This window comes from Plasmodium vivax, chromosome 3 (genome assembly GCF_000002415.2).
Source record: "Plasmodium vivax chromosome 3, whole genome shotgun sequence".
NCBI classification, from domain to species: Eukaryota; Apicomplexa; class Aconoidasida; order Haemosporida; family Plasmodiidae; genus Plasmodium; species Plasmodium vivax.
In genome coordinates this window covers 43,667-54,728 of record NC_009908.2, presented here as the reverse complement: position 1 = coordinate 54,728, position 11,062 = coordinate 43,667, and the positions used below count along the sequence as shown (strand labels likewise).

At 42.1% G+C, this 11,062-nt stretch overlaps 1 protein-coding gene across 1 annotated transcript, besides 10 other annotated features; it reads left to right on the top strand.

The window, feature by feature from the left end:
* Positions 1-453: 453 nt before the first annotated feature.
* PVX_001060 (splicing factor, putative) lies at positions 454-3,444 on the top strand (the record flags this gene model as incomplete). Its single annotated transcript, XM_024731145.1, has 6 exons — positions 454-480; positions 687-2,090; positions 2,257-2,364; positions 2,544-2,642; positions 2,786-3,085; positions 3,208-3,444. 6 exons carry the CDS (start codon positions 454-456, stop codon positions 3,442-3,444), a joined length of 2,175 nt encoding a protein of 724 aa, XP_024587005.1.
* Positions 3,445-4,101: 657 nt separating this feature from the next.
* Positions 4,102-4,125: a microsatellite.
* Positions 4,126-5,221: 1,096 nt separating this feature from the next.
* Positions 5,222-5,291: a microsatellite.
* An 824-nt stretch (positions 5,292-6,115) lies between these two features.
* Positions 6,116-6,137: a microsatellite.
* Positions 6,138-6,525: 388 nt separating this feature from the next.
* Positions 6,526-6,613: a microsatellite.
* An 895-nt stretch (positions 6,614-7,508) lies between these two features.
* Positions 7,509-7,532: a microsatellite.
* Positions 7,533-7,793: 261 nt separating this feature from the next.
* Positions 7,794-7,830: a microsatellite.
* Positions 7,831-8,388: 558 nt separating this feature from the next.
* Positions 8,389-8,490: a microsatellite.
* An 801-nt stretch (positions 8,491-9,291) lies between these two features.
* Positions 9,292-9,327: a microsatellite.
* Positions 9,328-9,596: 269 nt separating this feature from the next.
* Positions 9,597-9,623: a microsatellite.
* A 442-nt stretch (positions 9,624-10,065) lies between these two features.
* Positions 10,066-10,093: a microsatellite.
* The last annotated feature ends 969 nt before the right edge of the window (positions 10,094-11,062 follow it).

Below are 11,062 nucleotides of genomic sequence, written 5' to 3'. Positions count from 1 at the left end.
CGAAAGGCGTGGTCGCTTTTGCTTGCACCATTTTGGGAAATCCCCTAAACGGTTTTAAAATGCCGAAGGTTTGGAATAGGAAGTTGTAGGGAAGTGGAGAAAATTAGTGGGCGATTAGTAAGCGATTAGTGAGCCATTAGGCTATGAGTAGGAAGAGGAAAACGCTTCCGAAAATTGTCCCCTTTTTTGTGAGGGAAATTTGCTGACCAGTTAGCCGCGAGGATTATCATAGAAGCGGCGTAATTTGAGCATTTTTTTTTGTTTCTTCCTTTGAGCAGTGTTGGCAGACCTGTATGCAACTGCTCAACGGTGGAGAGTCCAGCCGAACTGGTTAAGTGGAGCAGAACATGCGTCGCTCAGCGGTGCGTAGGTCTCTTCCCCTGTGCGCGCTCTGTTCGAAAGGGCGTGTACTCCTCGTGTGAGCTCCATTTTGTGGAAACGCCATAGGACACGATGAATGTGAACAGCAGGAAGTTGCAGGTAATGTGAGGAGTAAGCGGCGGTGGGAGGCTGCCCACCGGTTGAGCTCCCGCGTTTGCTGAGTTTATGTGCGTATGAGGGAGGATGCATATCGCGTGCGCGCCACGGGGGCACATCACCGCCGCCACGCAGCCGCAACGCGACACCACCGCCATACCACCGCCTTACCACCTCCACACCACCGCCATACCGCTTCCCCCCCGCAGGTGAAGAACAAAAACGCGGCGGAGGTGCAGATAACCGCGGAGCAGCTGATAAACGAGGCGCTGGACCTGGAGGAAGTGGAGCAGAAGGTGAACTACAACCTGATCGACGAAGACGAGTTGAACGAATATAAGATAAGCAAGAGGAAGGAGTATGAGGATAAGATAAGGAAGAGAAGGTACCTCATCAGCACGTACATCAAGTACGCCCTCTGGGAGGTGAAGCAGAAGGACATGCGAAGAGCAAGATCCATTTTAGAAAGGGCATTAAATATAGATTACACAAACGTAAATTTGTGGTTAAAATATATAGAAGTAGAATTAACAAATAAAAATATAAACAGCGCGAGGAATTTATTCGAAAGAGCAGTTCTGTTGCTCCCTATGGAAAATATCTTCTGGAAAAAATATGCCCACCTGGAGGAAATTTTGAACAACTTTTTGAATTGTAGGAATATTTACGAAAGGTGGGTGAAGTGGAAAATTGACGAAACGGCATTTCTCTGTTATATAAATTTTGAAGAAAGATGTAGAGAAATTAACAAGTGCAGGGATATTTTTGAGAGACTTATTGTGACTCTCCCCAAGATGGAATGTTTTTATAGGTTTATAAAATTTGAGAGGAAGTATAAAAATGTGGATAGAGCTCGGGCATGCTTCGAAAAGTGTATTCAATTGTTACCTCCATCTTTTCTGGATGAACATTTTTATATCCATTTTTGCAATTTTGAAGAAGAAAATAATGAATATGAACGGTGCAGAAAAATTTATATTGAGGCGCTGAAAATTTTGCCAAAAAGTAAAAGTGAATTTCTGTACAAAAGTTTTTTACAATTTCAGAAGAAGTACGCTGATAAGGACGAGCTGGATGAGACGTTGATGATTAAGGAGAGGATTACTTACGAAGAGGAGATTAAAAAAAACCCTTCCGATTATGACACGTGGTTTAATTACATCAAGTTGGAAGAGTCCAACATAAATTTGGTGAATAAAGACAAGTGCATTTTCCGCATCAGGGAGCTATACGAAAGAGCCATTAGTGTTATCCCACCAGTGGCAAATAAAAAATTTTGGAAAAGATACATCTACCTGTGGATTAATTACGCCATTTTTGAGGAACTGCATGCAGAGAATGTGCAGAGAGCTAGAGATGTGTACAAAAATGCGCTTAAAATTTTGAAGAAGCAGAATTTTACCTTCAAGAAAATTTACCTGCTCTATGCCAACTTCGAAGTGCGGCAGATGGACATTCCGAAGGTCCGGTCCATTTTTAACCGCGCCATCGAAAGTGTCAAGAAGGAGGAGATCTTCGAGGAGTACTGCGAGATGGAGCTGCGCCTGGGCAACATCAAGGAGTGCCGCGACATCTACGCCAAGTACGTGGAGGCGTTCCCCTTCAACTCGAAGGTGAGGCGGGTGTAGCTTTTAGGGAGCATAGCGTACTGTTGAGGAGGCGGGGCGTAGTGTTGCGGAAGCAGATCGTACTGTTGAGGAAGCACAGCGTAGTTATCCCCACTGCGCATTTTTAAGCGATGCCCCCACATTTCTCTTCCCCCCGCCCCCCTTTTCGCAGGCCTGGATCTCCATGATCAACTTCGAGCTGTCCCTGGACGAGGTGGAGCGGGCTCGGCAAATCGCGGAGATTGCCATCCACCTGGACGACATGAAGCTCCCCGAGCTGGTAGGCCACCGTGTGAACGCGGTGTGATAGGCAAACAGGGTGTGAGCCGTATATACGATGTGTGCCGTCATTTTTTTGCCCTCTTTTGCTGTAAATTTGTGGCCCCCCGCTGGTAACCCACCCTATTACGTGTTTACATCTCCCCCACTTTTGTCTCCCTTTTTCCCATTTCCGCACAGATCTGGAAAAACTACATCGACTTGGAAATAAACCTGCAGGAGTACGAAAATGCCAAGAAGCTGTATGAGCGGCTTTTAAATATAACCCAGCATTATAAGGTACGTTTTTCGCATCGTGTGGAGGGGTAGCTGCGTTGTGTGGCTGGCACCGTCGCTACTATGCTGCCGTGAACGACTACTATACCGCCGCTAACAACTACTATACCGCCGCTAACAACTACTATACCGCCGCCCCCCTGCAGGTCTACAAAAGCTACGCGGAGTTCCAGTACATCTACTTCGACGACATCGCCAAGTGCAGAGAAATTCTGGAAAACGGAATCGAGTTCTGCAAGAAAAGTGAGCTTGTCAACGAAAGGTGCATTTTGCTGAACTTCCTTTACGAAATTGAGAAGGACTACGGCGATAAGGACGTTATAGATAAAACGCAGAAACGGTTGCCCAAGAAAGTCAAGAAGAGAAAAATCATCAAGAAGGATGACGATGAAGTAGTGGAGGAGTTCATCACGTACGTTTTCCCGGACGACGGCAACCAGTCACAGGTAAGAGAGGGGGCGACCATTTGGCCTTCAGCGCGGGGGCCCTTTCCGCCTCGCGCATGTGTCGCGGTTACCACTGCGTGAGTTTTGTACCACTTTTGTGCTACTTGGTTTTTTTTTTGTAGAACATGAAGATATTTCAGAAGGCCCTCGAGTGGAAGAAGAAAATGGAGGAACAGCGGGAGTGGGAAGCGAAGAAGCAGAAGAGGAGAGAGCGCGAGGAGGAAGAGGCAAAAGGAGAGGAAGAAGAAAAAGAGAGTAATGAGGAGGAAGGTGACGAGGAGGAGGATGACGACGAGGAAAGTGACGAAAAGGAGAATGACAAAGGGGAGAATGACGAAGGGGAGAGTGACACTGAATAGGACTACGCCCAGTGACATGGTAAATCCCCGAAAGACGATACGAACAAACGAAGGTCACTTTCATAAATGCATGCGTTATGATGGAGGGCTGACTAAACGTAGTGAACACCCCCCGTAGTGAGTTCCCGACAAGTATTATACCTAACTGAATGAGTGAGGTAAGTGCTTCGGAAAAGCCCCCTCACCACTCAGTAATTTTTTTTAACGAGTATGATATTATTTGTTTTGTAAGTTTTGTAATTTTTTTTCTACATTTGGGGGGAAATGCCCACTATTATTTGTGTCCCCACCGGTTTGCATTTTTCTTTCAAAAGTGAAAAGGCTAAAAAGAAAAATGAAAGCCGTTTCAGGTTCAGAGTTATGGATACCCTTGATGGGAACAGTTATGATTTTTTTTTTAACCCCTCCACGTGTATGTTCATACACTTTTTGTGAAATGTTGAGTACCACATCATCCGTACTCTTCACTAACCAAAGAAATAATGACATGTGAACGATAAGCGAATATTCGCGTTTGAAGAATTTAAAAATGGTTAATACACACCATTGTGGTGTACACCACTTGGCGATCCAACTCGTTTCAGTTTTATGGCAAAAAGGGCTAGTCACAGCCAATTGAGGTAGCTTTTTTTTTTTTTTTTTTTTTTTTAAAAAGGGGAAAAAAAAACCTGAACAGGTCAGAAAATTTTATGGCAAAAAAAAAAAAACTTGGAGAGACAAAAGAGGTCATTAGTCATGGTCATGTCTTTGTAAAAGCGCCTCGAAAGAATTATCTTTTTTTTTTTTTTTAAATCCAATGGTGGACATCCCATGGTGGGTTATTTCATTGGTGTGTGTTACTATCCTGTAAGTGGTCCGATTGTTACGTGTGTGTTCATGTTTAGCAAAGCTGCCACATGCATGCCAATCGGTATGCGCAATGGGAAGCTTTTACGGCATCGTTAAGGGTTACTAAATAGGGAATTGCGCCACAGGGATGGTTTTATTTTGTTCGGTCACGGTCCCCTCGCCGCTTCGTTTTTTATTGCTTTTACTTTTTTACGCAAATAGGAGTAAAAGGTTGTCTTTTGCGGAAACTGCCACCTCGGAAGATGTAAAATGTTGTGCGGACAAGAGGGGTTGAGCAAAATGCCATTTGTTGGCACGCACACCAATGTGTGAACGTACACATGCCAGGCAGGAGTGCGTCCCTGCACTTCAAATTGAGGGCGCATCGATAGGGTGAAACCCCTCGACAGTATAAAAAGGAGCAAATATGCAAAAAGGATCAAACTTGCTTCTACCCGTTTATGCTCGTGTCGAATTGTGTAGACGTGGAAATGGCACACGGGTTGAGGTACACCAAATACATGCGGGAAATGTACCCTCGAAAATGCGTGCATATATGGACGCGCATAGGGATGACTTAATGGGGAATACCTTCAAAGGGAGGTTCCCAGTTTTTTCCTCTTTACCATATTTTGCGGGAAACGTTTCGGCAGAATTGGAAAAAAAAAAAGAACATTGTGCGCATTATACGGACATTGCCAGCATCACGGATTTGCTCTCATATTTTTTTTTTGAATTCCTGTGCGTTAGCAAAATGGAGCGAAAGACCCACCGCGCAACCCGAGATGCGTCCGTTCAGGGAAAAAAAGTGCGTCATGTGTTGGGGTTAAAGTGGGTATGTAATTCGCGACAAGGGGTGGCGAAAGTGGGGAGAGGGGGTTCTTTTCTTCGCATGAACTGTGCATGCATATGTGGCGTACATACGTACATATACATATACATATATATATATATATATATATATATATATATATATATATATATATAAACGCTCGTGCGCTCTTGTGCACCCCCCGAACAACTGCTTCACTGCTCACCCCCTGCGAGACACAGCCCCTTGGCCGAGGAATTTCAACTTTATTTTAAGCTCATCTTTTATACACCACTGTTTTGCGAGCGTAACCAAAAGTGGGGTTACATACGCAATTGTGTTTCCTGTGGTTCGTTTCATTCGCTTTTCCTTTTTTCCATTTGCCATGTCCGGCTGGAAGGTGAAAATCGGTTTACCAAAATTTGCACCCATTTGTGGGTTAAATTAGTGGTGAAAAGTGCCCCTTTGGGGTAGCACTTCGACGGTTCAATAGGAAGGTACATTTTTGGGTATGAAAGAATCAGGGTGGGGAAATCTACGGTGGGTTCACTCGTCCATGTGTTGGAAAGCACTTCTGTTAAGAGTCACATGTAATTAATACGTATGTACGTATGGACCGCCTAACCGTGTGATGTGATGGGCACCCCACCCCTCTTCGGGTGTTTCTTAAAAGGGGGTAGTAATTTCACCCTCCTGTGGAATGCGCCTAGCAAATGCGCACAAATGTGCGGTGAACAGTTAGCAAAAAGGATTTCGTTGGTCAACATGTGGTGGCCAAAAAAGGTCGCAGCGGACACAAAGAGCATGTACACGTGCAGGCACCAATGCGAGTGTGTAATGAATCCTTCTCCTAACAAAATGGTTAGCGCATCATAAGATGTGGCACCGAAAGGGTGAACAGACGGGCAAAAAATGCCTGTAGTAATTTGCGTGTCATTTTGTACGTATGCGCTTTCTTAGCTAGTCGATCAGCACCCCCACGGAACATGTGATCATTTGGAAAAAAAAAAAAAAAAAAAAAAGGGAAATGGAGAGAGAGAACAAGAGAGAGAGGGAAAAATAATAAGCAAACGAAAAAGTTAGCTAAAAGGTGAAAAAAAAAAGAAGAGCCTTTAGCACGGCCACCCCCCGAGAAGGGGAACGCATACACACCCGCCACATGCACATCTGCGTAAAAAGCGGAAGGTAGCATAATTTGAGAAAAGGAAAAAGGAACGAATGTTATATATATTTTGTGTTCAAGTTCAAAACTGAGCATGACGCGCCATGTAGAGATATGATGAGTCGATTGGGGAAGAAGGAATTAGCATCTGCGCGTGAGCGAGTATGTGCATCCGGCCCAGGGCCCATGTGTGAGTTAAATTGAACTCCCGCGTAGGCATGTGCATGTGCAGGCATACGCATAAACAGTATATATAAACGCATATATAAATGGTATTATATATATGTATATATAAATGTATAAACGCATATATAAATGCATATATAAATATATATAACTGAATGCATCATATATATTCGCGCAGGGCGCACATTTCAGATCGAAGGCAAAGAATGAAGGTCAATGACTGAGTGGGTGATTGGGTGAACACTTTTAAAAAGGGGCGATAAATGTTTTCAACGAAAAGGTGAAAAAAGAAGTGTTATTTTGAGGTGAACATTTTAAATGGACTTTTTTTTGGCATGTTTTACCATTTTTTGGCAATTTCACAATGACTCGCATATTTTCGCTTTTTCTTTTTTTTTTCACGTTCTTTCTCAATTTTTCGCTTTTTTTATTTTTTCACGTCCTTTCGTATATTTCCGCGTTCTTCTCGCGTCCTTTCGAATTTGTTCGCTTTTCTTCGCATTTTTTTATGTGTTTTTTTTTTTTTTTTACCTTTACAAAGATATACCCTCACACATAACTAAAAGTGAAATACGTCCAATTCGTGAAAAACTAATCTGGCGCAAACACGCTTGTCGCTAGTGTGTTTGCGTCCCATCCTCCTGCCTTTTGCACGTATCCCATTACTGCGTGCTTCTCCCCATTTGTTTGAGTTGCCTTACATTTGTTTTCACAACAGTGTATGTCAATTTTTGAGAAATGTGGGAAAAGAGAAAAAAAAAAAAGAAAAAGAAGGAGAAAAAGAAGGAAAAGGAGAAGAAGAAGATGAAAGAGGAACACCTGGATAGATGCACATCCAAACGTGTCACATTTCGCCCGTCACACATAACGTGGTGTAACGTGTGTGTTTTTTTTTTTTTTTTAAACACTTTCTTCCTGCCTCTCTCTTCCCTTTTTTTGTATTTCCCCTTTGCATAACGTAAACTTCGCCTTCGAAAGTTTTGTATATGTACATAAAATTTTCAGCGGAATGTTTTGTACAAAGTGATACATTCATATCCGGATGTTTTTTTTTTTTTTTTTTTTTTTTGGCAAAAGTACAGGACATAAATTTAAAAATCGATGCGTGTGTGCAGATTGACCATGTTTACATAACTAGACCATTTTTTAAGCCATGCGCACACTGAAAAGCATAAATGTATAGGTGTCCATATGCATGCGTATTCGTATGTACACCAGCGCGAATTCTTCTTTTTTTTTTTTTTTTAGTGCCATTAAGGAGCAGATAATTTAGTGTAATTGCGTTTGTCTAATCCTTTTTGTGTCCTATATAGACGAATAAGAAAAGAAGTTTTTTTTTTTTTTTTTTTTTTTTTTATCTTTTTTTTGTCCGTAGAACAGGTCTAACATAGCTTCATGTCGGCATGTCCGTGTAATGCCTGCTCGCATGTATTACGTACACATGCTTGAGCGAGTTGCATCTCTTTATTTTTTTTTTTTTTAACATTTTTTCTTTTTTACAATAACTGCCCTCCCCCCGCTGTGTCCTACGTACACATTTATGAAGAGATATACGACTGCATTTTTATGCTCGAATTCGTGCAATTCAGTAGACCCCCTTTTTGCCCTTCTTCTGTGTGAAGGCATTACATATGACACTTTAAAAAATATCTACATGTCGTAACGTACGCGCGAATCTGCTGTTGCTTTTGTTTAAATGAAGAAAAAAGCATACATCAGATTTTTTTATTTTATTTTTTTATGGAATTGTTGCTTTTGCTTGGTGCACGCTACTTACGAGTGCATATAAATGTACACATTCGCATGTGTTTTTGTATGTATGTAAGTATCCAAGTGTTGGTACCATCCTGGCATTTACATACCTGCGCAGGAACATGTGCATCACGCGTTAGCGATTTAGGTATGCCTGCTGGTTGGGAATACACTTTTTTTTTTTTTTTTTTTTTCATAAGAAGGAATAAATTGTAACTTTTTTTTTTTTTTTTTTTTTTTAAATTTTTTCTTTTTTTTCTTTCTTTTTTTTTTTTCCCCCCTACTAGAGAAGGTTCACCTCGCTTCCTACATGTTTATACATTCGCACATAGGAACCCTTTTGCATGTGCTCATTTTGAACATTTCTACATAAGGATTACGTGCACTGGTGGAAGGCCGCTGCGCTGGGCAGTGCACATAACCGCGTAGGCATATGCATGCGCCGATAACTTTTAAACCCCCATTTTTTTTGCACTCCACGAATTCATAATATATCGAAATTTATAGAGCATTGATGTATCCACGTCGTTTTTTGAAAAAGTTCATTCGGTTATGTAGCCGCTCAGCTGTTCAGCTGCTCGGTTGCTCGGTTGCTCGGCTGCTTAACTGCTTAGCTGCTTAGCCATTTGGTCAGAGCAGGCCTTTTCGCAGGAACATAACATACGCACTCTCGCATGTGTACACGTGCACACGCGCGTAGGTTATGTTGTGGGTGCGATGCTGAACATATGTGCGTGTGACCACATACGTATGCGCAGCTAAGAGCCAGTTTGGGAGGCCCACCCCGGTTTTCCCCAGATATGCTGTATTTGAAATACAAGTCTACATATAACGAGGGGCACATAAAATTGAATTTTTTTTTTTTTTCGAACTTACAAATGAGTAGCAACTCCTACGTGATGATGAAATAAAGGAAAAGGAAAAGTGCAACATTTTTTTTTCCCCCCTGCGGAGCTGCATAAGCGTGAATTGTGAAAAACTTCATTGCTACTTTGCAAAGCGGGTATACGTACATTTGTGTTGTGTGCCTTTTTTGTACACGTATGTGTATATATTATGCGTATTGTCCTTTGTCCTTTGTTTTTTTTTTTTTTTTTTTTCTTTTTTTTTTTCTGCGCTTTGCTCTTTGTGCATGTGCGTTCTGTATGTATAGTTGTTCCTGTACACACGTGTGTTTTTTGTATGCACATGAGGTGTGATTCATCACGACAACTTCACTTTTTCGATTACGTCCCTCCCCCAGCATACCTCCTAACATGTAGTAACTGCCCCACTCGTTTTATAAAAATGAGTATGCAGATATCTGTCAACATGCATGTGGATGTGCTTACGTGAACATATAAACACGTACGGACATGTTTATGTGTACCATGTGTGTTCATTTTTTTTTTTTTTTCTTTTTTTTTTTGTTAACGTGGCATAAGAGAATAAATAAGCGGGAGAGGGTCCATTTACTGGAGAGCAAATACCATTAGACATGAATTTTTTGTCGATAGTTCGGGAGAACTTATGTTTGGTCGTTTGTCTCTCTCACGTTCGTTCCCCCTGACTTGTATACCCTCTGAGTCGATTCCTATGATCTGCTTCCCCCCTCTGGCTCCCTTTTTTTTGACATTTTTACATTTTTCAAAGCGTCCCAATTTTTACTGCATTGTTGTTTATCTGTCCTCTTGTTTACCACTGTTTGGTAACAACTAAGTAACCTTTTTGTCGCTAATTGCACACGATTTTGTCTCACACTTGGCTTTTTTTTATCTGTCCTTCGTTTACATTTTTTTTCGCGCAGAATTTGCTCCTTTTTTTGTCCTCACACATTTGTGCGTGTATATACGCACATGGGAATTGTCAATAAGAAAAAAAAAAAAAAAAAAAAAAAAATTGTGTATACTTAAGTAACGCCCCATTTGTGTTTGCATGAATATGCTCATCTGTAGGTGGGTACACTCTGCTTGCTACCCCAACTACGACTGCAACTGTGCGATGTTGCCACGTTGTGGTCCTCTACATAAGTCGTGCTGAGTGGTGTATCCCCCACCCCCGTTACATGCACTCATTAATCCTGGACGCATTTGCTTTTTTTATGTGTCTATAGAACTGGCGTTTATGTTTTTTCTTTTTTTTTGGCACTTGTGTGATGGCTGCATGTTTAATTGACCGCTTGTGTTGACTCTTCCAAACGGTCCTGCAAAATTTTAAGCCGTGAACCCCAAAGGGGAAGCGCAAGAATATCTGTCAAGTTGTGAGATTACTTCATATTGCATCTTTCGTTTATGCCTCCCATTTGAAGGGGGTGCCGAGTGATACTCTTCTCGTTTATTTCTTTCGTCGAAAGACAGATGATTTTTTTTTTTTTTTTTTATTCCCTCCTTTGATGTTGCACGGGTGCAAGGGGTAACTGAACACCTCCGCTCGTTTTACGTTTGCATTTGAGAGTCGCCATTTGCAGTCGAGCAGTGGTGGCTGTCTTTACTGTCATCACTTCATCATTAACTTCCCTGTCAACACTGTCTCCTCTCTCACCGCTGACTTCACTTTTTACTACCTTTCTGACTGCATTTTTTACTACCTTTTACTTTCACCCCCGTTTGATTTCCCCCGTTGGTGCTACATGAACAGCGTCCTTTTTTTCACCTTTCACGAGTTCGACTCTTTTCCCCTTTGAGTTGTTTGCCTGCGTGCCGCCCCCCCCGTTGAGCACCCTATCGTACGTACTTCACACATTTGGGAGACTGTGCAACTGCGACATTTGCACCGTTGAACCGGTAACCCATTGTAATATTGAACCTGCTTCCCACACGTATACATACACATACACACGTGCCTCGCCTTTTACCATGTTTGCTCAACGGGAGGAGGCAAAAAATCACTTCCCCGAGTTC